The sequence below is a fragment of the Notolabrus celidotus genome, chromosome 15, assembly GCF_009762535.1.
Source record: "Notolabrus celidotus isolate fNotCel1 chromosome 15, fNotCel1.pri, whole genome shotgun sequence".
Lineage (NCBI taxonomy): Eukaryota > Metazoa > Chordata > Actinopteri > Labriformes > Labridae > Notolabrus > Notolabrus celidotus.
The window spans coordinates 21,604,430-21,628,541 of NC_048286.1; the positions used below are offsets into that span (position 1 = coordinate 21,604,430).

The following is a 24,112-nucleotide window of genomic DNA, read 5'->3' on the forward strand; positions in this document are numbered from 1 at the left end:
TGACACTGTCCTGCCGCAGTGCATGAGTCAATAAGGGCGGTCATACAGAGGAAAAGCACTGACCCCTTCAGCAGGAGGCCACCTTCATGTGGGACAGACAATGTGCTTATTAATGTTCATTACTTGTGTTAAGGTGCAAACTCATAATTGCTCACTGTATGCTTGAGTTGACTGGGCAGTATTTTCCACCCATAGAGTAAATAACTAGCATGTTTTTATTTATAAGGCTATTCTCAATTTGCTCCCATCTGACTTGAATAACTGTATTCCCCAGAAAAATAACATAAGATATTATTTTATTGATGCCCCGGGGGGGAAATTCAGTTGTTGCAGCAACCCAGACATAAGTACAATCAAGAAGAAGTTCCTATTAATAAAATAAAATAAGTAAAAATACAAATAGATAAATAAAGATAGAATACAATTAAACAATGTTACAAATGGAATTTAGATAAGTACAAATGTTTCAAACAGATTCAATAGCAGTAGTTACAGGCAGCATTAAAAATGTTGACAGGTTGACATGGTGGGATTATGGTTGGTAATGACAGATTAAGCAATATTATAAATAAATATGTGTATCAGGTTACTCAGGTTACTTTATTTGTACCCGTAGGTAAACTTGTTTTGCAGCCAGTGAGATGTTAGGTCAATACAAAATTAGATGTCAGACAGAACAAACTACTTTATGTGCAAAACATACAAAAATATCCTAAAACCAATCTAACACTAAACATGGTAAAATGAATAGACATGATAAAATGATAAAAGTGCTAAGGATTCCATTTAAAATGCATATCAGAGAACAGTCAACCAATAAAAACAATAGAATCACATGAATAAATAAGACAATCTGGGCTCAAGTCATAAAATTGGAGGCGGACTGTGTTAGAAAATAAACGCTATTGCTTGTTCAGCTCAGTAATAGCAGCAGGAACAAAGCTTTTCTTGTTACGCTGTGTCCTGCACCATGGGACTGAAAACCGTCGTCCTGAGTGTAGAAGCTTGAAATCACTGTGCAGAGGGTGTGAGGCATTATTTAAAATAGAGGTGGCTATCCGCTGTAACTGATTAGTGTACAGGGATGCTGTGGATGCCTGTGGCTCACCAATCAACTTGCTTGACCATTTAACAATCTGGTTTAATGAATTCCTTTCCTTCAGAGATATTTGGCCAAACCATGACCGGTATATAATATGATGGTAAATTGTATTAAACAATAATAATGTAATGTGTCAGCAGCTCATCATGGAGAGGGTGAGAGGGGTTGTCCAGGATGGCTCACAGTTTGTCCATCAACCTCCTCTCAGCCACTGACTCCAGACTGTCCAGTTCAAGGCCAACTACAGAGCGGGCCTTCTTTACCAGCTTGATGAGCTTGCTGGCCTCACCCGTCTTGATGCCTCCCCCCCAGCACGCCACAGCAAAGAACAGAGTGCTGGCCACCACAGACTGGTAGAAGGTAGAAGGTAGAAGGTCTTCAGAAGCCCCACAGGCTGGTAGAAGGTCTTCAGAAGCCAAATGCTTGACACCCCGGTCCTCACTCTGTGACCCATTCACAAGACTCATTGTTGGAATCTTTGCCTGAAGCGCATCGATCAGAACATCCAAATGACATGTATACTAGGGTTTAATTGTGCTGCTGCCTTTCTTGGCCAGTACACTCTTGTGAAGAAGATGTTTAATCATTATGAGGAGGCTTAATGGTAAAATCCGTTTTGAATAAATTAAAAACATTTGGGTTGAGCTTTCTCAGTATTTCCTTGATATAAATGTTTCAGTTGACTTCATAATATTGCTTCTTGGCCAGCAAAATATAAATTCTGAATTATTTTGAACAGCAATGTAATGAAACAAACCAACAATGGCAGACTCATACTGTCTGAGGGGACAATAGGAAACAGCACCATCAGCTGGATGTGGTGGGACATCATCAATCAAAAAGTCTGATACAATATAATTTACAATCTGCTGTTAAGATACCATTTAGTCTCTTTTCAACTAAGTAACCAATGAAGCAATGTAGCGGCAATCAATTTTGTTGTGCATACCTTTGTTGTCTACCTATGAATTTGGTACAGCACAATATTTTCTTTAATAATTTTACACAATAAAAAAGTGTTTTAATCTTTGAAAACTCTTTCAGGTATTGGTAGTATATATCTCAATGCCTCAGTCAGTTGATTATATTAACCGTTTTAAATGTCATCCTGTGCTTTGCCCTATCAAAAAAAGGATGTAGTGTATGACTCATTAAAAGTGTCAGTATAATTTGAAATTTTAGGCATCTGCAGAACACCAATTTACTAAATTTGGCTGATTACTGATTCCCTTCTAGTCTTATTGGTAGAGTTTGTATTGGTTACAAGATTGGTTCAACCCCAATCCCAGTGAGGTTTGCAGAAGATCCTGGACAACACTATATGTACACCATAAGTGCTTACCATGGCGCTTACATTTACATGGTTTACATTTTTTATATAAAGTATAGAAACCCACCCACTATGCCCTATACTGATACATTAAGTAGCCTACCCCATGGTTCCTGATGTCCCCCAAAGCCTGAGATAGAAAGGACAGATGGGGAGCGAGAGCCAGCACATGACTGGGGTTATCAAGTGGGCTCCTCCCTTCACTGATGTTTCCTTTAGTTAGGCCCACGACACCTCGGAGAGGCTATATAGTTAACTCTGGCATCCCAGAGCATCCCCCCTCCGTACCAGCTCCCACTGTCCATTGCATCCACCAGTAGAACACCACAATTTAATAACTCAACCTGTACAGTATTGCCACATTCAACGGACTCAGGCTCTGTACATGCAAGCTCCAGGTAGTGACAACACCAATACTACCTACTCTAGCAGCCCCCACCACCCAACACACAAGTCTGCAGACAGATATTAAAAGACAGGGGAGGTAGAAACAAGATGAAATGCTGATCTAGGCCAGGGTCCTGATGTGTCTTCCAGAATGTTTTTTTTTTAAGTTATATGAAAATATTTATTATTATTTATTTTTGTTTATTTACCCTGTTTTCTTATTTTGTATCTTCCTTTATTGTTTGTACTGTTTATATTATTATTTCTTTATCATTATTATTATGAATGCATTTTTTTTCTCTTGCTTGGCATATATATAATTTGTTAACTTGTGGTAAATGAAGAAATACAGAAAAAATGCAATAAAAACGTTGAAGGACAAAAGTGATCTAAAATAGCACATTTTACCCATTATAATAAAAATTATCAACAAAAATAGTAGCTAAACTTGAAATAAAACCTTGAAAATAGAAAATGTAATGAGTGTCCTGCCTTTCTTTTCGCCAGATGACTCCTAAGTTTAGGGTTAGTGAACAGTTAATTATCAAAAGCATCAGTAGCAGTAGGTTAATTCATAATGGCACAGGCAACACAGCCACATGCTCATATACAGTTGTGCTCATAAGTTAGCATACCCTGGCAGAATTTAGGATTTCTTGGGTAGTTTCTGTTGTCATTATGATATAAAAAGAGTAAACACAGTTGTTTGACAATAAATGGCTTCACCCAACCACTAACCATGTGTGGAAAAAAAGCTTTTCTCTTTTCATTCATATTCTCTGAAAAATGGCCAAAAAAAAATCACAAATTCTGCCAGGGTATGTAAACTTATGAGCACAACTGTAGGTAGGCACATTTTCTGCAGACCAGCTGAATGAAGCCACATTGAATCACTTTGAGGGACAGTGGGGGTCGCGAGTCTTTGACACCCATATTTTGGGGGTCGCGGGCTGAAAAGTTTGGGAAACCCTGGTCTAGGCTATTAGACCCTGCCGGTATAGGCTGTGTGCTCTACCTCCCCCCTAATGAATATTTCCCTAATTCTGTTTTGGCCACCAATTGACATTATCCCTCCTCATCCAGATCCACTGACTAGCTTCTAGCATAGAACACCCCAGTCAGTTGCGGATATGTACAGCTACTGCAGTTTATTGGACAGAATTAATTTTGATTTGCCGGTACAGACAACACAAAGCAAGAAGTAAATACAACATATTGCTCAATGGAGAATCGGTGAAAGCATTTCAAGCTATCTTTAAACAGTGTACAAAATGGAGTTTCTGTAAATAGGCATGATGTCTCTTATTTCTTCTGAGAATAAAATATGACTAATTTCTTCATCACCCCAATCATCATCAAAATGATCCATATGAACCCTGTCATTGCAATAGGCGAAGATGACAATATAATATTATTACATACAAATACAAAAACAAATGGGGGAAAGGGGGTTTGGTCTCTTTCTTGTTTTTTTTTAAATAAGCTCTGAAGGGAGCAGAGCAGAGCAGAGCAGCCAGGCAGGTCTCAATCATCTAAGAAGTCATCATCCAGGTTGACGTCTGTGGTATCAATGTCATCAAGCTCCATGTTATCCAAGTCCACCTCCAGCTCGTCCAGGGTCTACATAGAGACAAAATAACAAGATTTTTAGCGGAAGAATAAATAAATGTTTGAGAGATATAATGTGCATATTTTTTTATTGTGTTTCTTTTCAGATATTATGTGACAGACTTGAAATGTTATTTTAAATATTAACAGTGTTAAACAGGTGAAGCTGCAAACATTAACTTTCATATTTCTAAAAATAGGGAGGTAATTCCATTTGTTATAAAAAGTGTTGAGCTGTTTAAAAATCCATAATCTAAAGGTAAAGACGGACCTCTTTTTGAGACAGTGCAGCAATTTCTTCCTGTTCCTCTTCTCCCTCTTCTTCCTCCTCCTCCTCCTCCTCCTCTTCTTCTTCTTCCTCTTTGTCTACTACTGTAGGAGCAGCAGGCTCAGGCTGTGAAAGCGTCACAGCTGCAGCTGCAACTACAGCAACAGTAGCGGCTGCCACAGACTCCTCACTTTCTTGAGTCTATCAGAAAATGAATGTTAAAAAAAAAGAGTGAGTTACAGTTGCTTTAGTTTTTAAAAAACTTTTAGTAAGATACCAGAAAAGTTGTCTCCGCAGAAAACAATGGATACTTTGACAAACCTTGGGAACATGAGGGATGAAAGTTCCTTTGGGCTCATATCCCTGTGCCTCCTCAAGAATATTCCTGTCTTCGTTGAGCTGAAAAAGTAAGGGTGTTTGTTAAAATACAGGAAAGAGGATAGAGATGCTGTCTGCATATATTTACAGCTATGAATTTAAACAACTTACAGTGACAAGAGGATAATCTGTGGCAGGCCTGGTGGTGCCCAAGCAGGCTTCTCGCAGGTAATGCTCAGCTGCAAAGGCTTCTCTCAACCCGGGGAATAGATTCTCGTACTCTGTGGGGTCTGCAAGGGACTCAGCTGCCTGGAAGGGCAATTATGTACATGGTAAACAAGAAACACAAATATTTGTCCCTTTAGTTTCTCTACTTGTAGCTTTAATGCCTACATTTCACATATGAATTCCTTGCTGTAGCCCTCATACCCTGAAAACTAAACTGACCTTCTGATTAACCTTTGCCAGGTTTTCTCTCCACAGTTTGACCACACGAGACACTTGACTGGGCAGGTAAGTGCGAGCCAGGAAGGCTGCTTCAGGTAGTCGGTTTGTCCTGATCAGGAGCTCTAAACATTGATCGAGTCTGTGGAGAACAGAACATATGGAAAAGTTACAAAGGTCACCGCACACTGCATACATATCTCTTCCCTTATTAGTCCTCTTTTGCCACCACTTTTCAGACTTATAGTACTCACTTCCCCTGCAGGAAGTAGGTCATGAAGGCCACATTGTTCTTGCCATCCCTCTCTGCCCCCTCAGCCAGCTTGCCCACCATAGTGGCGTTACCAGAGGCTGTGGCAAGGAGCAGCAGGCCACCATAATCCTGGGCGTGGTGCAGGCACTCCTGGGCCAGGCCGAATTGGCACTTACTGATAGCCAGCTCTGCCAACTGCTTCCACTTTTGCTCAGACTGCAGGGGTAAGAATAAAAAACATTACACATGTGTAAGACTGACATCCAATGGCTCAACAATGTCTTTATTCATTCTGGTTGTGTTTAATTGAGAAGAATGAGATGCTATATATAATAAAGTTTAGTAAGCTCTTACTTCTGCTTCGACAGCCAGCTGGTAGGCGATCTTCAACTCTCCCAGTTGCAGCGCAAGCTCAAACCTGTGTTCTGGATCAGTGGACACAGCTAGAGCCTGCTGCTTGAAACCCTGATGAGACGAGACAAAAAAATCATTACAAGATTCAAGCTCAGTATAAAACAGAGGAGAAAGAACACAGCAGCTCCCTGTTTTCTGCTTTAAAAAGTTGAAGCCCTGCATTGTGTGTTCTTACCTGTTTCTCCAGGAAATGGGCCACCCTGGTCCGCTGCTCCTTAGGAATTGTGGGCAGCACCTTGTCAGCCATTCCAAAGTCCCTCCTCATAACAGCAGTCTGGTACTCCAGGACGGAGACCAGCAGGGAGTAGCTGACAATGTTGAGTTCCTTGTCTCCCAGATACAGGCGGTCATCTTTGGGTATGTAACCCAGCAGGTACATGGTTCTTTGGGTAGAGAAGAAAGGAGTTGCAATATGTGCTCACAGTCTTTACAGTAGTTCCCTTACATTCAAGACCAACTATCTGTTTTTGTACCTGTCTAGGTGAGCAATAGTGACAATTTCTCCTCCAACGTAGTAGTTCAGCCGGTTCACAGAGCTTGTGTAGATGAAGCAGTCTCCAACCCAGAGTCCAGTCTTTACAATCTCCTGGATCTCTCCCTGGACCTGGAGACAGAAATAAGGATACAAAGGTTCTAAAGTAAAAAAAGCAAGGAGTACATCCTATTGGTTCAATAAATCCATTAAGTATTCCTAGCACTGATCATGTGTATGCTGACACTACCACCTACCTCAAAAGCATCTTCAATACCATCCTCAGTCACGCCTTCATTGTTTTCTTGAGAGGAGGCTACTTTTTCTGACATGTAACGCAGAATGAAGAAGGACTCCTCTGTGGCGATGCAGACCAGTTCACCAGAGTCTGACCAGAAGATCTGGATACGTTAAGAGAAAGAGAGGTAAAAAGAAAATCATGTTTCAGTAAAGTTGTTGGAAAAGAGTTTCTGGTTGGCCTTGAATAAACTATTTACACACACAGGGCTTTTACAAGATCACGAACAAAAGAGAAATATGGCATATGAGGAATATCAGTCCAAAATGAAAAGTTAGTTGGTCTCACATGTTTCGGTTGGATCTCAATGCGACGGATCAGCTCTGTGTTCTCCCAGTCGTAAAACGCCAGGCCATTGACTGACCTCACCCCAAGTAGGAAGCCTCCATAGATCCCTGCAGGAAGAGTGGGAGCAGATCCAGTTAAGAACACAGTCAGTACATGCTCCTCCTAAACTACCAGTCTGCTCCATTGAATATTAACATTACCTTCAGCTCCAAAGTCGGGCTTGAAAGATTTCTTCTCTTTGAAATTTTTGAAGATTTTGACGATACTGTTGCTTTCTCTGATGGCATATCTGTTGTGAAAATACAACAAATATAGCAGGTCAGTAAAGCAGAGAAGTATCTCACCTTTATTAAAGCTGTAATAAAAAACAAAAAACAAACTTACTCTGATGAGTCATGTGCCCAGGCAAACTCCTGCGCTGAGCCAAAGCTCTTGTTCCTCAAAGCCATGGCAGTGTAGATGATGTACTCTCCATCCCCGCACACCACAACAAACCTGTCGCGTAAAAGGATGTACATGTGAGGGAGAAAGGTTCGCTGACAGAGGTCTTATTGTAAATTCTGTCGAAAGTTTGTGGGTCAGTGTATGCATACCTTCCATTGGGGTTATGTTGTATGGTTTGGGGGTAGATCTCACAGCTGCCCATGTCTTTAACAGCCAATGGTAGCCTCTCTCCATCCTTGATTTCAGCGTCACCCATTGCCTTCAGGTTGGCTTGCTGTATTTCACTATGTTTAGCCCAGATGATTTTTCCATTTGTGTCCATAGACATGGCCGGCTCCTCTCGACCCACCTTCACAGCAGAAGGAGAAAAAGGATAACAGTTCAACATTTGATGTAACATGAAAAAAATCCTCATAAGCCACTTTTAAACAATCATCTGCTCACCTTGATAATAATGCTGCCTTCATCATAGCCTAGTGCCACATTGTTGGAACCCCTGAGGCCACACACACACCACACTCTTTCCATGCCGTAGTTCAGGGTGCTCTCCAGGCGGTAAGTGCTTGAGTGCCAGATACGCACCGTACCTACAGACAGAAGAGAACACGTTGCATATAGTGAGCAATTATCAGTGGGGCCATGAGGTTGGATGTATTGGGTTGTATCTGTATAGGGGTTATGGGGTTTCTTACTCACCATCCTCTGATCCAGTGATGATGATGGGCAGCTCTGGGTGGAAGCTGACACAAGAGACATTCTGGGCATGGCCCTCAAGAGTTTGCACACAGGTCTTGTTCTAAGATAAACAAAAAAAGACACTTGCAGCATTTATAAATAAAGCTATTGGCTACTCAACCAACTTTTAAAGCAAGCTATGATCTTTGAAATTAGTAAAGGCCATGGCTAAGTGATTCAGATCAGCTGCCTGTGAGGTAAATTAAAGCAAAAGTAGAGTAGAATAACATTTCCTAACCTGGTAGTCCCAGATCTTGACTTGGCGGTCATCAGCCCCTGAAATGAGGTAGGGCTTGTCTCCTCCACTGTAGTAGTCAATGCAGTTGACTCCTTTCTCGTGACCCTCCAAAGTGAAATTGGGAGAGGAAGAGCCCAGCTGCCAAACCTGAAATAATGCAGAGGACATGATGGTGAGTCACTAAATGGACTCAAAAGACCTTTAACTTGAAATATTTGTAAAGTAAGACAGAGGAGCTGAAGTACTGTGGTAGTATTAAGATGTCCACCAGAACTCGCCCACTCACTGTAAAGCAATCTCTACCTTAATAGTCCTGTCCAGGGAAGCACTGGCAAACTGGTTGTTGTCTTTGGGGTTGATGACAATCTGCATGACATAGTGAGTGTGACCCTCAAACACCTGGCTGCACGACCACTTCTTCTCCCAGTCCCACAGCTTGATCAACATGTCATCTACACAGAAAACATGTACATTCAAATGTTGTGTGCATTTGAGAAAACTGGTATGTTGTGATTTTGGGATGGATAACTCAGGAGTCTCATGTGATACCAATGAAAACATGAGTTTATTAGCGTACCACTGCTGGTGAGGATATAGGGCTGTGTTGGATGGACTGCAATGCAGCGGATGTAGTCCGAGTGGGCCTCAAACATGTGGACCCGCTCTAAGGTGTTGTAGTTGAACACACGGATCTGCATGTCATCCTGAGCAGGGATAAATAAATGTTTGAATATCAGCCAAAAGGACAGCTCATTTGATTCATCATAAAACTTGACAAAGAAGATTGACAAATGTATAAAATAAAAGTACAAACTAACTGTTGTGTTTTGCTGTTTAAATGAGGCATAATGAGAAGCAAACATTTACCTATATAATCAGATGTGTAGCCCAAATGTAATCAGTGTGACACCTCTGAGGTTGTCAGAATGTCTGATACTTTGATATTTCCAATGCTAAGTGCTCTAAAACAATACAATCTCCATTACTGTTATGTAAGATAGTATCTAAAAGCACCTAAACAAAAAGATGTACGGTCAGAAAGGGAGGGAGAGACAGAGAGAGAGGGACACAGAGAGAGAGAGAGAGAGAGAGAGAGAGAGAGTGAGAGATGGGTTAATCCGACGCAGAGATAAAGTAAAGAGAGAGAGCGCTTGTAAAGAAAATAGAAACATAAAGACTTAAGATGTCATTTTCTTGTTTGACAGCAGCTGTGCTGTAAAGAACTTATATATATACACCTCTCCACAAACATGCAGGGAGGAGTGCAGGATATTTTTTGCCACTTAAGTCACGCTTCTTCTTGCCTGCTGTGTGTGTGTGTCTCTGCTCCGCCGTCTGTCACAGCCACTACATTGCTAACTGTTCTCATTCACAAGTTGGAAAACACAGGTGTTTCGTTCAGTCCTTAACCCTCCTGTTATGTTGGGGTGCAAAGATTGATGCCCATACATGTGTACATCACCTTTAGGAAAAACATTATTTTACCTTCCATTACTGAAGTGTGTCAAAAGTTTGCCTGTGTTCAACGTTTTTCTATACCAGTACAATGTGCACGTTGGAAATCTAATATAACCAAATATCCATTTTGGGAGCCAAACATTTTGTTGCTATGGTATTAAAGTTCAAAATTCTGTTGTTGTGAAAACTCACAAACAAGACAGGATTTGAATTTACAAATACAAGTTCATACAGTCTCATGTAACTAATTAGTGAAACAGCGGTGTAACGGACACAGCTGTCAGAGTTGTGATCCCAAAACAAACAAACAAACAAACAGATGCCACTCACTGCTCCAGTGATGACCCAGTTCTTCCTTGCCACAAACTTAGAGGCCCGGACAGGGAGATCACACACCTCAAAGGTCTTAACAAGGGTCTGGAAAAAGAACATGGGTGACTTGTTAATGACATCACTGCTCCTCTAATGTTTCTCTTTGATTAAGAATTCATCAAGGCAACAGTCTTTCAATAATGTGTGGTTATACTTTGTATGAGTGATCAATTGAATTGGAATCATACCTGTGTTTCATGGTTCCACACACAGACACTGCCGTTGTACAGACTAGCCAGCATCCATGGCTCGGTTGGGTGAAGGTCCACACTCTTCACTCGGTCTGACCTGGCTGTCAGCCTCCGCTTGATATCCAGCCTCAGAGGCTGACGAGACAACAGAAATCAAAAGGTTGTTATGCTTTTTAAAATCTCAATATCATCGATTTCGAATACTTAATGATGATATTAAACACAGAATGAACGAAGTAGTCTGACAGATAGACAACCCAATGTAAATGTTGACATCCTCACACTGAGCCTAACACATTGCATTGATTCTGGAAGTATAACACCTTTAGAATTCACTCGACAACTGGTTGATAGTAACTGTAATCACAAATTAATGTTATTTACAACCAGTGTTAGAAATATCAAAAGCTCTTATGCTAACTCAAGCTAGTTAGCAGCTAAGCTATTTCCAAGGATACATCATTCTATTACACATTTAAAGGTCTCTACATGTGGTTAGTGGGTGAGATGTAGGGTCATGAAACATCCTAGTGACTGTTATGAATCCGTCTTACCATGTTTTATCCCCGTGTTGTGGCAATAGAATCCGATAAACGTTCTCTGAACAGTAGCAGTCGGGGTTCGAGTGTTGCGATTACAGTGAACAGACGACTGGACGATACTGACGTGGAAGTTCCTGGAACGAAATCTCGCGAGAGTTGCGCTCTGGAAATGATGACGTGACATGTGAACTGACATGACTTTCCACCCCTCCAAGAGTTGATGAGGAAAAAAACATGGGGGAAAAAAAGTGTGGGTCGACGTTAACAGTGGTGGACAGTGACAGAGTAAATGTACTTGAGTATCTGTGTTATACTTAAGTATTATTTTTGGGGAAACTTATTACTTTTACTCCACTACATTCAGAAGACAATTATTGTACTTTTTACTCCACTACATTTCTATCAATGCTCTAGTTACTCACTACTTTTGCTTTGAAGTCAGCTCATGAATTTCCTTCTCTTTTCTGAAATCTGATCCCTTAGACAGTAAAATGTGTTTGTGTAGTTCTGTTCGTCTCAGTGGTTTAGTCATACCTGTATATCATGTGTCTCAACAGATGAACATGGAGCAAACACAGAAAACATTTCACTCAGATCAGGCAGTTCATTTAGAGGTTGTAATGATGGCTATAATTCTCCACCTGAGCACCCATGTCCATATATTCAGCCCGTGTCAGAGGTTTTTGAAATGAAGAATGATCCGTATCGTTTGTAGATTAGTTAGAGGTAAATTCATGAAACCTGTTGTGATTCGGGGTAGTAATAGCCATATTACATGCATTTCCTTGTCTTAGATTCATTGTTAATCTTTCTCAACACAAATACCATATTTATTATTTCAGAGACTGATGTCAAGGGTTTCAGTAGACATGACTAAAAGTTGGAGATGATAAAAAAAACACGTGATAAAAAAAAGCTATTAAAATGCATGTGCTCTGAAAAAGGAAAGCTGCTGTTGGTAGGAATGGTGTAAAAAACGTTACTTTTTTCTGCTGGGTTTGGAGAAAAGGTCATAATACCCATAGGTACTCATCTGTAAGTGGAGTAATTTGAGATTATGGCGAAATCTCTGTGTTTCCAATGTCTTTGTATCAAGCAATGTTATTACTCCCCTTGTTCCCGTTATCACGGACCAATCAGAGCCAGAGCAGCATTAATGGTACTTTTGTTCTATGTCTATTTCACTCCTCTGAGCCCCTTCCAATCAGTTTTCCCTTTCCTGATGACCAGCAGGCTTTTTCCAGCTGGAGCTTTTTTTTTTTTTTTTTTCTTTGCATTTTTGACCCTGTCTTATGTGTGTGTGCGTGTGTGTGTGATGTGTCTTCCTCTGATCCTCTGCTGTATAGAGATCCCCAGAATTTAGCCCTTTATCATCTTATCTCTCTCCATGCTGCCTATGAGTAATATGTTTAACCAATTCCATGATGTAATATCATTGTTATGCCGATGATACTCTGATTTATTTTTCTTCAAAAATCTTTAACCTGAACTGAAATATTGTTAATAGGACCAGACACCTTGACCTTTTTTTTTTTTTACCTGTTACAACCAAATAGTGAATCCACTGCTATAAATCCAGGCATTATCTTCGACCAGCATATGACCTTTGACCAAGTGTCTGATTCATGTTGTGAAAACGCTGAAAAAATCACTGAAGTAAGTTGCAGAAAATGTTCATTTTTCCAGCAGATAGCAATAAAAGAAACATCCGAATTTTCCATAAGTCATCCTCAAAGACTGAAAATTAAAAACAGCTACCAAAACAAACGTAATGAACCTATTGACCTGATTTCTTCTGGCATTCATTCATTGCTTCATGAATCATTTGTGAATAAGTACAGTGTGTGTGTGTGTGTGTGTGTGTGTGTGTGTGTGTGTGTGTGTGTGTTGTGAAGCACCAAGCTAAGTTCTTAATACCTACCCGATTCTATTGAATACTTGATTCTGATTGGTCAAAAGCTTGTGATGACATTTATTGATTCCGAATAGCCATGTACAGGATTAGGCATTGCTTGCTAAATTACCTCAGTAAAATGAGAGCTGGCACAATATGAAACTCTTCCAATTTTAAGCTAATTGTAATGTTACACCAATTCTAAACCCAAAGTTTATTTCACATGGCAACAGATGCGTTTGTTACACAGCATGATTCCTTTTATTAAAAGCACCTTTATTCATTTGATCCATATATTCTGGGAAAGCATGCTAATGGTGAGCAAACAAAAGACCTAAACAGAAACAGAAATTGAAGCATTCACTCTTTTCTCTTGAACACCTGAATGCAAACTATGTCTTCACACGTCAGCTCCTGTGAGGGAGAATAAAAAGATTATTATGAAATGTTCCAGTTCACATGTTTAAAAAAATAAGCTAACTTTCAAAACAGGTACAACAAACCCACCAGGTAAAGTTTTCCTCCTTCAATCCAGTGTTTCCAGCCACGGTTGGCCTTCTCTCCTGTTTGAGTGCACACCAGCTTGTCTCCTTCCCAGGTCACAAGACTCTACATGACAACATATAGTACATTCATTATTATTCATATGTGACCAGGGCTGCAAGCTCTGTGTCTTCTACAATACTCAACTTCTTAAAACTCTTCTTTAATAAAACTGCCAGTTGTTGATTTTATTTGTGTTTAAAGACTTTCTTTACACTTTTGTCAAGGTTTTTTTTCTACATTGTTTTATCATGCAAATGAGTAATGGATTGTAACCCCTATTTTAGGCTGACCATTAACTGCAACTATTAAGACTAATTAGTTCAGGATTGCTAAATATTGATAAACAATGAATATACTGTAACCACCCTAAGTTGTAGACAATGTATATGTCCTTTATTAGAATAACATTTTGGGAATATATTTGACTGCATGCCTATACGTGGACACCCTACAGTAAAAGTTGTCACTAATATTGTCTATGAATTCAAAATAATACAGCAAAGGAGCACATAGCAGACTACACAACAAGCAGTTCAATACATATCTTTATAATTTAGTTCTCAGCTCCCAAGGGAAACTTTCAGTTTATGTAGATTATGGTGCCCCCCCTTGGACAAAAGCAGTACCTCTTATCTCTTTACTGATTTTGTGCTCTACATGTATACGGTAGTGTTTCTTAGCACAAAAATAAAATCTAGCTTTCTTTTAACGGTCATATCAATAAGTTTGATTCCAAAAAGTTGGAATGCTGTGTAAAATGTTAATAAAAACAAAATTTTACAGAATTTTAAACAGAATTTAGGAATTACCTGGGACAGGGAAAACGAAACACAGCAAAGTTTTTGTAATGCTAAAAAAGACACCTGGAGGAACATCTCACAGCTAATGAGGTTAATCTGATACGGTTAGTAACATGACTGGGTATAAAAAGAATGATCCAGAGAGGCGGAGTCTCTCAGAAGCAAAGATGGGAAGAGATTCGCAACTCTGTGAGAGACTGAGTTAATTAATAGTCCAATAAAATCAAAATAATGTTCTACAGCACAAATCATTTTGGGATTTCACCATTTACAGTAGATATTATCATTAAAAGATTCAGAGAATCTGGAGAAATCTCTATACCAAAGGGACAAGGCCAAACTACTACAACACAGAGTCCTGCCACCTTCAGAAGTTCTCTGATGACTCTGCTGTAGTTGGATGCATCAGGAAGGGTGAGGAGGATGAGTACGGGGCTGTGGTGGGCAACTTTGTCACATGGTGCGAGCAGAACCATCTCCAGCTCAATGTGAAAAAGACAGAGGAGCTGATTGTGGATCTGAGGAGGAGCAAGGCACCAGTGACCCCTGTTTCAATCCAGGGGGCCAGTGTGGACATTGTGGAGGACTACAACTACCTGGGGGTGTACTTGAACAAAAAACTAGACTGGGGCAGGAACACCAAAGCCGTCTACAAGAAGGGCCTGAGCTGCCTCTACTTCCTGAAGAGGCTGAGGTCCTTCAACATCTGCAGGACGATGCTGAGGATGTTTTATGAGTCTGTGGTGGCCAGTGCTATCCTGTTTGCTGTGGTGTGCTGGGGCAGCAGGCTGAGGGGAGCAGATGCCAACAGACTAAACAAACTCATCTGCAAGGCCAGTGATGTTGTCAGGGTGGAGCTTGACTCTCTGACAGTGGTGACAGAGAGGAGGACTCTGTCACAGCTCCACAGCATCATGGACAACATCCACCACCCTCACTACAACATGCTAGTGAATCACAGCAGCACATTCAGTGCGAGACTAATTCCCCCTAAATGCACCACAGAAAGCCACAGGAAGTCACTCCTGCCTGTGGCCATCAGACTGCACAACTCCTCCCTCTGATCACTGAACTATATTCTGTACACTGTGCAGTACACTGTGCACTATCCCTGCCACTTCAACATCCTGTATATTGTCGTGGAATTTTCATAGTCTTAAATATATTGGGGGCGGCAGTAGCTCAGTCCATAGGGACTTGGCTTGGGAAGCGAAGGGTCACCGGTTCGAGTCCAAGCATGGAAGAAGCTCGGCAAGTGGACTGGTGGTTGGAGAGGTGCTGATTCACTTGCCTGGGCACTGCCGAGGTGCCCTTGAGCAAGGCACCGAACCCCCAACTGCTCGGGGTGCGCTGGTTGGTGGCAGTATCCTCACTCTGACATCTCTCCCTAAGCATGTTCACTGCATGTGTGTGCATTTGTATGTATATACCAAAAAAAAAAACTGTATAGCATGTACAAAAATAGCATGAGTGAAAAAATTGAATACCCCCTGGGAATTAATAAAGTACCTTTCTTCTTATATGTATGTAAGAATGTTTAATTCTTGTGTTTTTCTAGTCTAAGTGTCAGGTGCAGATTAACTTCCTTCTATGTCAGCTGTGGCTACTGGGGGGATAGACGAGACAGGGTCAGTGCAGTAATCAAGGTCTCTCCCCCGTTCCTGTCTTTATCTGTGTGTTGTGACTAACTTAGTTTCTCCAGACTAGAGCACAGCTCTTCTTCCCGATTGTTTTGTTTCCTATTGTCCAAATATGGTTATCTGACTGTAGTGTCGTCTTTGGGGGAATAAAGGAACATGCCTGAGGAATTGTCTGACAGAACTGACTTGGCATTGCACTGCACTCCCCTGCCTGTGTACTGTTATGTTATTTCTCCTTGGCCAAGTTCTACATAAACTATTTCAACGTAAGCCATCAGAGTCTCCTGAGTCGTCTGTGTCCAGTGTCCAGCTTATTTATGAATTCCATCACATATATAATACCTTCATTCCCAGTGCTTTTGTACATAGCTAAAGCAAAGTATTCTGCGCTTCTGTATATACTTTATTATTATTCATTCTGTTTTATTTTATTTTATTTGTATGTATATCTTATTTATTCCTTTTTTCTATTAATATTTTGACCTTTTTCATACTGTGTATAAGAGCATTCTGTAACAATTAAATTACTACCATGCTTTTTATCAGCACGCAGTTCAAAAGTCAGTATTCATGATGGTATGGGGTGCATGAATGCCCATGGCATGGTTAGCTTGCCCATCTGGGAAGGCTCCATTAATTGTGAACAATATATATATGTTTTGGAGGAACATATGCTACCATCCATCCAGGCAATGCTTTTTTTCAGGGGGGACCATACATATTTTAGCAAGACAATGCAAAACCCCATTCTGCATATATTACACCAGCGTGGATCAGAAGTATAACAGTCCAGGTGCTAAACTGACCTACATGCAGCCCCAACTTGTCAATACATTTTTTCAGTTTTCACATTTTTATTTTTTTTGCAAATCATCAGATTCTGTTTTTCTTAACATTTTGCACAACGTCCCAACTTTTTTTGAACTGGGTTTGCATCACTCCTTGAGATTCTGTCTTGTGGAAAACATAAAAAAGTTTTTTTCCTTGGCATGCTGTAGCTCTGTTTATCTGACATCTACCCCCTGACAGCAATTTCAGATATTAAAAGTAACATTTTTTAATAATCAATCTTAGTCTTGATAGTCTTGATTGCTTTTGCAGTTTATAAAGTGGAATTTATACAAGTTTCAGTCCCGCTAAAAAACCCTCACAGGAGCTTTAATAGTTGCTAGGGATGTCAGCATTAACATGTTAAGCTTCTGCAGCATCTTCCTGCTTCCTGCTGCTTCTGTGATTGAGTTTAACAACACTGCTGCACTTTTGAAGGCCATATTTAACTTAAAAATACTGTCAGACAGCTCAGTTGGCAAGTTCAAGGCAATATGCACTCTGTGTCAAAAAGAATGAAATTATAATTAAAGTTCTTTTAGTTTAACTACCACCTACGAGCTAAGCATACAAGTGGAGCTAATCAGACTGAGGGTGGGGGGGTAACCACATTACAAAAGCCATTAGAACACTATTTTGGTGATTGGATCAGACCTGGGGATGAAACTAAATTAAAGAAGTTAACAATAAATAGATGGCAACTGACTGCAAATCAGTCTACATTGTGGAATACTTGAATCTAAGGGACATCCTTAGGTTCACATTAATTACTTTACATTGTTACAGGGACTAAATCTGCTTTGAAATACAAATGGAAGCAATTTTATACACGGGATTATAAATGTCATTCAACAGGTCTAATAATTACTCAACTTAACTATCCCATCCACCTTTCCTATGTTCTGTGGGACTAAGTAATGACATAAGGCGTTTTTCGACCGCAGGAACTTTACCCTGGAACCAGGGACTTTACCCCTGAACAACGTGCGTTTTGACCGGAGGAACCAGGGTCTAAAATTAGTTCAGGAGTAGATAATCTCCGCCCTGAAAAACCCCTGCTTGGGGGGTAGTACTTTTCAAAGGTCCTGGGACTTTCGGTTGAACGTAACAGTGTTTGTGGAGTTTACACAGTTGTTGAAACACAGAGGGAGTTCTTGGGAATGCATACTAGTTTAGTTTTTTATTAAGATTCCAAAATTTTTCTCCATACGTCACTGGCCTGATTTGCACAATCTACCCGGGACTTCAGCCCGTGGTGGAAACGCAGACAACAATGGGGGAACAGGAACCTTTTAGTTCAGGGTAAAGTAGTCCTGGGGGTTAAAAGACCCCGGAACTCTTGGTCGAAATGCACCTATAGATGTATCAATGCTGCAATGCCTACAGGTGTCTCATAACCATTTGCAAGTAATTTTCTTTAACTAAGTTATTGATTGTTTAGGACAGTAAGAAAGGCAATGACGTTAACAAGGTTCTCAGACCTTCTTCTTCTACCCTGGACTTATTTTCAGAAGTCTTATTTTGGATGGCATTCACTATTGCAGGCCATCACTGTTATTCTCTGTCCATGTCTTTTGTCCGCCCAGTACTGTAGGTTGTAGCCCACAGAGACTAGAGACCAATCTTTGCCCTGGGTACACTTAGATAACAGCAGCCTCATTATCAGCAGCAGCAAGAAAAAAGGGAAATATTAACCCATCAGATAAGTATAACTATCATTGACCCTCACCACTTTAAGTGTAGGGTCAACTCACCTTGACATTTCTGTTGTCTAGTCCCTTGGTGTACTCGTCAAACTCGACCCCAACGGTGAAGGAGAGCTCGTAGTTCCTCAGGGTGCTCAGTGTTTTGAAATCAAAGTGGTCTCCGTCTTGAGTTACCACTTTGGTCTGAGACAGGGAGATGGCAATTTTTCTTGTGGCAAAGTCAATATCTGGAGCCAGAATAATAAAAACAACAACTTTGTTATGCATATTTACACGTCCAGATTATCGGACATGAATCATTTTTCTTCTAGGCTATAGAAAGTCTTTCATCAAAAATTCATGTGGCTGACCATGCATGTTTTTTTTTTATCAGAATAATTAGAAAATACGACTTCATAATTGTGAGAATTTTGGTAAAATACCTGCCTGAGTAAATATTTTTGCATTAGCTCTAAATTCAAACGAGCATTAACACAAGTTCAGAAACATATTATTAAGAAAAAACAGTGAGTGAGCATGAAATTGGATGATTCTATTACTTAAAAAGGTATTTCAAGATACTTTAAAGCATCACTGAGAGATCTGAAACAGAAAATGAAAGTTTCTTACTCAGGACTTTTAAATAATCCTCAAACTTCTCACTGGTCTCCAGTATCCACCTTCCATTGAAGTCTGCAGGCATGGTGGCAGCTGGTGACACTGCTGTGCATAGACTTTAGACAGTCTCGGTCAGGGGAAGGTGCAGGGAGGTGTTCTGCTTTTAAATGAGTCATGGGGCATGGGGGCAGAAAAGTATTGATAAGTGAGTTTACAGCTTGAAGGGGATTGGCAGGGTCAGTTGTTTTGGTGGAGGAGGAGGCAAACTCATCTTTTTCTCCTCGTCTGTACACGGTCATTGGGGGAGGTAGCAAATATGCTACACCAATCACAAGAGCTCTTCTGCACAGACACACACACAGACTGTACAGTGGTGGTCAGTGTACAGTGTGCAGACAGAAAAGGCTGTTTTGTAACTTCTGCCAACAGTGTGTACTCTCTATTTGAACTTTTTCTGTGGTAAGCTCAAACTAAGCCAGAGAAGCTGAAAACTCAGCATAGAGGTTAATAAAGTTCAACAAGTCCTGTAGTTAAAAAAAAATGGATTCATTACCAGACTATTTATTTCAATGGAAAAAATACATTTGCAATTCCTTTATGCAAATATTGATGCAAAGTGAAGATAAATCTTTTTTATTTTCAATTACCTGCTATACAATTAGGATATACATGAGGCAGATTGGGAAGCGGCATGTTTAAAGGCTCAAAAACAATCAATTAATACAAGGATGAAACTCCTACAATATAAATGGTTGATGAGAACTTATATTACCCCGGTCAAATTGAATCGTTGGTCACCCAACATCCTAGATACCTGTAGTAAATGTTAGGAAGGACAGTTTACTCTGTTTCACTGTGTCTGGGACTGTCCAAAACTACAGAATTACTGGAAGTCAGTTTTATAAACTTTATCTAAGATCGCTGGAGTGAGTGTGCCTGTTCAAGCAAAGATGTGTGTGTTGGGTATACACCCAGAGAACTGTACTTCTACCTCAAGACAACTAAAACTCATCACCTTTGGACTCCTGCAGGCCAGAAGGTTGATATCTTTATACTGGAGGAAAGTGGACGTGCCCTCAATGCATATGTGGGTGAAGGAGATGGCATCCTGCATTGTAGTGGAACGACTTACTTATATTGTCAGGGGAAAGGGGGGAGATTTTCAAGAAATTTGGTCACCTTTAATTGAGTTTCTCGGACTTTACGAAGTGAATTAATCGAAAAATGGTGCTGTGTTGTATTTGCTTATTTTATTTAATTACTATTATTATTTTTTGCCTTTTTTTTATATTCATGTCTTATTCTATTGTATTTTACTCGTTTTCATTTATTTATTTGGAGGGATTATGTTGTTGGTATAATGTATATTTTATGTCAGTTGTACCATTAGTATTTGTCTTGTCACATAAAACACAATAAATATATTGCTGGAAAAAAAAAACTGCTTTACAATTAGTTGTGGATTTAACAATCAAGAATATCTGAACATGCAAGTATCCTTATTTAAAAGATACATCCTGGTAAGTCAGTTTCACTCAGTGGTTTAATCATGCACCCCATGTACAGAGGCTTCAGCCTTTGAGGTGGACAGTCAGGATTAAATTCCAACCTGTAGCCCTTTGCCACATATCCTTCCCCACCCTTTCATTGGGGGGTCGCGAGACACAAATGGGGGGTCGTGAGATGTCTTCCATGTTTTTTTTATTTTTTTAAGTTATCTAAAAATAGTACATTTTACCCATTATAGTAAAGAATAACGACAAAAATAGTAGCTGAATTTGAAATAAAACCTTGAAATCAGAAAATGTAATGAGTTTTCTTCCTTTCTTTTTGCCAGATGACTCCTAAGTTTAGAGTTAGTGAACAGTTAATTATCAAAAGCATCAGTAGCAGTAGATTAATAACGGCACAGGAAACACATCCACATATAGTTCAGCTAATTTTCTGCAGACCAGCTAAACGAAGCCACATTAAATCATTTTGACGGATAGCGGGGGTCCCAAGTCTTTGGCACCTAATTTTTGGGGGTCCCGGGCTAAAAAATTTGGGGACGCCTAGTGTAGACTGCATCACAAGTGACAGAGTTTTCCATTCCTACACTGGATTTAAAAGAAGTGCACATATACAAGGCATTTAAAGGAAACTGTAAATTGTGTACTTAAGGTGAATTTCCTCGTTCCAGAGAATGATAAATGATACATTTCTAAATACATTTTTGGACTTGCATCATTGAAATGTTCATAGTGTAACATGGTCAGTTATGCACCTGTATCTTTTACAATTACACAATATATACCTGCCAATTGTCTATGTGTAACCAGGAGGACATCAGAACTCTATAATGTGTTAGTATTGGGACTCAGAGCCCCTACTTCCTATGATTTTCTTCCTCTGTGGTTGTTTCTTTATATTTGTTTCACACCCCTGTCTTGTAAAATACTTATTTTAGTCAGTGAGCTCGCTTAAAATTCTTGGCAATTAAAGCTAACATATGAACGAGTAAAGTTGAGCTAATTTGTGCAATGTTAATTTCTTTTATCCATGTAGGAGCTGGAGCAGGCTTTAATAGTTACATAACGGCTGCTTCTATCTGTGTTTGTGCCATAATAAATGGAGGTGCAGAAAGAAAGAGTATCCTGGAGTCAAGGCATGTATACTTTAAATCACAAAGCAACACAATGCCCATCATTTACATTAGCAGGTACAGCTTTGTCCACAGGGGAGCGCCAAATCATCACAAAGTCATCCAAAGGAGCTCTCAGGAGAGTTTAGAGATGAATGTGAAAAATGTGAAAACACACACATCTTGTTATTTTAGATTGAGATCGGATTGGCGAACTCTTTATCCTCTTTTAATATGCTATCTAAGCATGTTTCAATACTCCAGATGCTGCTTTTATTCCATTTCAGACAGTATCAAAGGTAGGATCTTATCTCTTTTATCTCTTTGATCCTTTGATTGTTTTAGCATTTTATTATATGCTGTACAATGTGTTTTTATTTCCTTTTATCCATTGATGTTTATCAGCCTCTTTATTTTGTTTTATTTCTTTTTATATCTCACTTATCTTTGACTTTTTATCCTGTTTTATGCATTGTATTCCTTACACTTCTCTTGTATTCTCTTTCTCATTTGTATAGCACCTCTAACCCTGTTTTGAAAAGTGCCATATAAATAAAGTTTATTAGAATTATTATTATTATTGTTTTTATTACCAAACAGTTAAGGTCAAACCACTGTTAGAACCCGATGTACACCTGTACAGAACGTTCTGGTCCAGCTCTCTGTTTAAAAGGTTCAATACTCAGCATCCACTGGGGGCAATCAGATGGAGGAAAACCAACTGAGGACTGTTTAAGATGGAGGCGAGGAGACATGCCTTTCTTCTAACTGCCTTCATCTAGGCGACAATCCTGGCATGACACTCAGCTGAATTGCCCTTGTGTTAATACCATTGCCAGAGAAGAGCCATTTACGATAGCTCTCTTCTAAGTCTTCTTGGCACTTGCCATTAGTTGCCAGGAATGACATTAAGGTGTTAACTTAAATTCGGGAGCAGGACCACGCCTAAACCACACCCTCAATCACCTGATAAGCCTACTTAAATTTAACTAGCCTACTCCAACTGCTCGTCTGTGATTCTTCAACCCACCCTCCCTCACCTTACTCTACTTCACTTAACCTTTTTCCTTATCCTCTCCTACTCAACTTGTGCTTGCTTCTTCTGTGCCCTTGTCCACTTCCAGGTCCAACCTGGGGTCAAGATCAGCTCCGGCAGGATAACGCTGAGACGTAACCCCCATCCTAAGTCTCCTTCTGCTGGGCACACTATGCACAACTTATTAATTAAATGTTCAAACTTATATCCTTGTGTGGCGTGGTCCTTGCTAGTGAATAAAAGTGTAGTGACTTGGATGTAAGTCCCAAGGGTAAGTCCACTTTCAAAGGCTAGATGATGTAAAACACACTACACCTTTAGCCCAAATATAAGACGCAAACTAGTGTCCACAGTTTAGACTTTAACTGCAGTTTTTTTGCACATTTAGCAAGGGAAAAAGCATATGAATGTAGATTAAATGTAGGTTAACATACATAAAAGGATAAAGGATAAAGGTGTTACTAAAATGGTAAAGTCCGGATTCAGTCCATAAAATTTGGAAGAGCAGCAAGGGGATCCCTGTGATCCTGTGATCTTGACACCACAAATAAACAATAAGAAAAACAACAATAAGGGACTTTAAAAATCAAGCAATAGATCAACATCCTCTTCTGTATTGAGCTGTTCGTACATTATATTCCTAATGAAAAGAAGAAATGGGTAACTGGCTTTAGGACTCACAATCCATCCACTTCTTATTGAGAATAAATGCAGATTTGACTCTGGCAGCGGACTATTTCGACCCCTTTGTGAGTGCATAATTTCTCTAGCCAGCTAAAGCCGGAGGCAAAGTGTGATCAATAGCAACCCCCTGAAGGACCATAAATAAACAGAGCCCGCAGGTATAAACGTCAGGCAGGTGGCCGGGTGTGAGTGCCCACAAAGCAGAGGGAGGCAGAACAGCAGGGTGAGCAGCAGCAGCAGCAGCAAAGAATGAGCAAGTGAGCTGGACAGTTTATATAGACTGGCTGATTCGTAACAGTGATGCAGAAAGTGAGTTGACAGATTAGTTGATTCAGAGCGCAGCGTGGCTCCAGCTGTCTGGATAAAGCTCTGCAGGCTTCACTTCACTCTCTGAAATTCTCCAAAAGCAGCATTCAGAGTCTCAGTGCTGTCTGGAGAGGCATTTTGGGAGAGATGTGTCTCATACCTGTTCTGTTACAAATTATAAACAACAAGTCATTTCTCTTTTGTCTCTTTTTCTTTTACTGAAAAAGCATGATAAATACAAAAGAGAGATAGAGGCAACCACATTATTGTGCACGTCTTACTTTATTGAT

General features: G+C 40.0%; 2 protein-coding genes across 2 annotated transcripts; both read right to left on the reverse strand.

Moving 5' to 3' along the window:
- Positions 1 to 3,948: 3,948 nt before the first annotated feature.
- Positions 3,949 to 11,316, reverse strand: copb2 (COPI coat complex subunit beta 2). Its single transcript, XM_034703360.1, has 22 exons — positions 11,175 to 11,316; positions 10,618 to 10,755; positions 10,388 to 10,474; positions 9,177 to 9,303; positions 8,903 to 9,051; positions 8,600 to 8,746; positions 8,323 to 8,422; positions 8,071 to 8,213; positions 7,776 to 7,975; positions 7,567 to 7,677; positions 7,383 to 7,471; positions 7,183 to 7,289; positions 6,854 to 6,997; positions 6,598 to 6,728; positions 6,300 to 6,507; positions 6,065 to 6,175; positions 5,712 to 5,926; positions 5,461 to 5,599; positions 5,185 to 5,322; positions 5,017 to 5,094; positions 4,699 to 4,896; positions 3,949 to 4,439 (listed from the first exon to the last, which is right to left on the reverse strand). Exons 1-22 carry the CDS (start codon positions 11,175 to 11,177, stop codon positions 4,344 to 4,346), a joined length of 2,859 nt encoding a protein of 952 aa, XP_034559251.1. The 5' UTR covers positions 11,178 to 11,316; the 3' UTR covers positions 3,949 to 4,343.
- Positions 11,317 to 13,255: 1,939 nt separating this feature from the next.
- On the reverse strand, positions 13,256 to 19,354 carry rbp2b (retinol binding protein 2b, cellular). The gene is made up of 4 exons (XM_034703473.1): positions 19,186 to 19,354; positions 18,625 to 18,803; positions 13,564 to 13,665; positions 13,256 to 13,470 (listed from the first exon to the last, which is right to left on the reverse strand). Exons 1-4 carry the CDS (start codon positions 19,256 to 19,258, stop codon positions 13,417 to 13,419), a joined length of 408 nt encoding a protein of 135 aa, XP_034559364.1. The 5' UTR covers positions 19,259 to 19,354; the 3' UTR covers positions 13,256 to 13,416.
- Between the last annotated feature and the right edge of the window lie 4,758 nt (positions 19,355 to 24,112).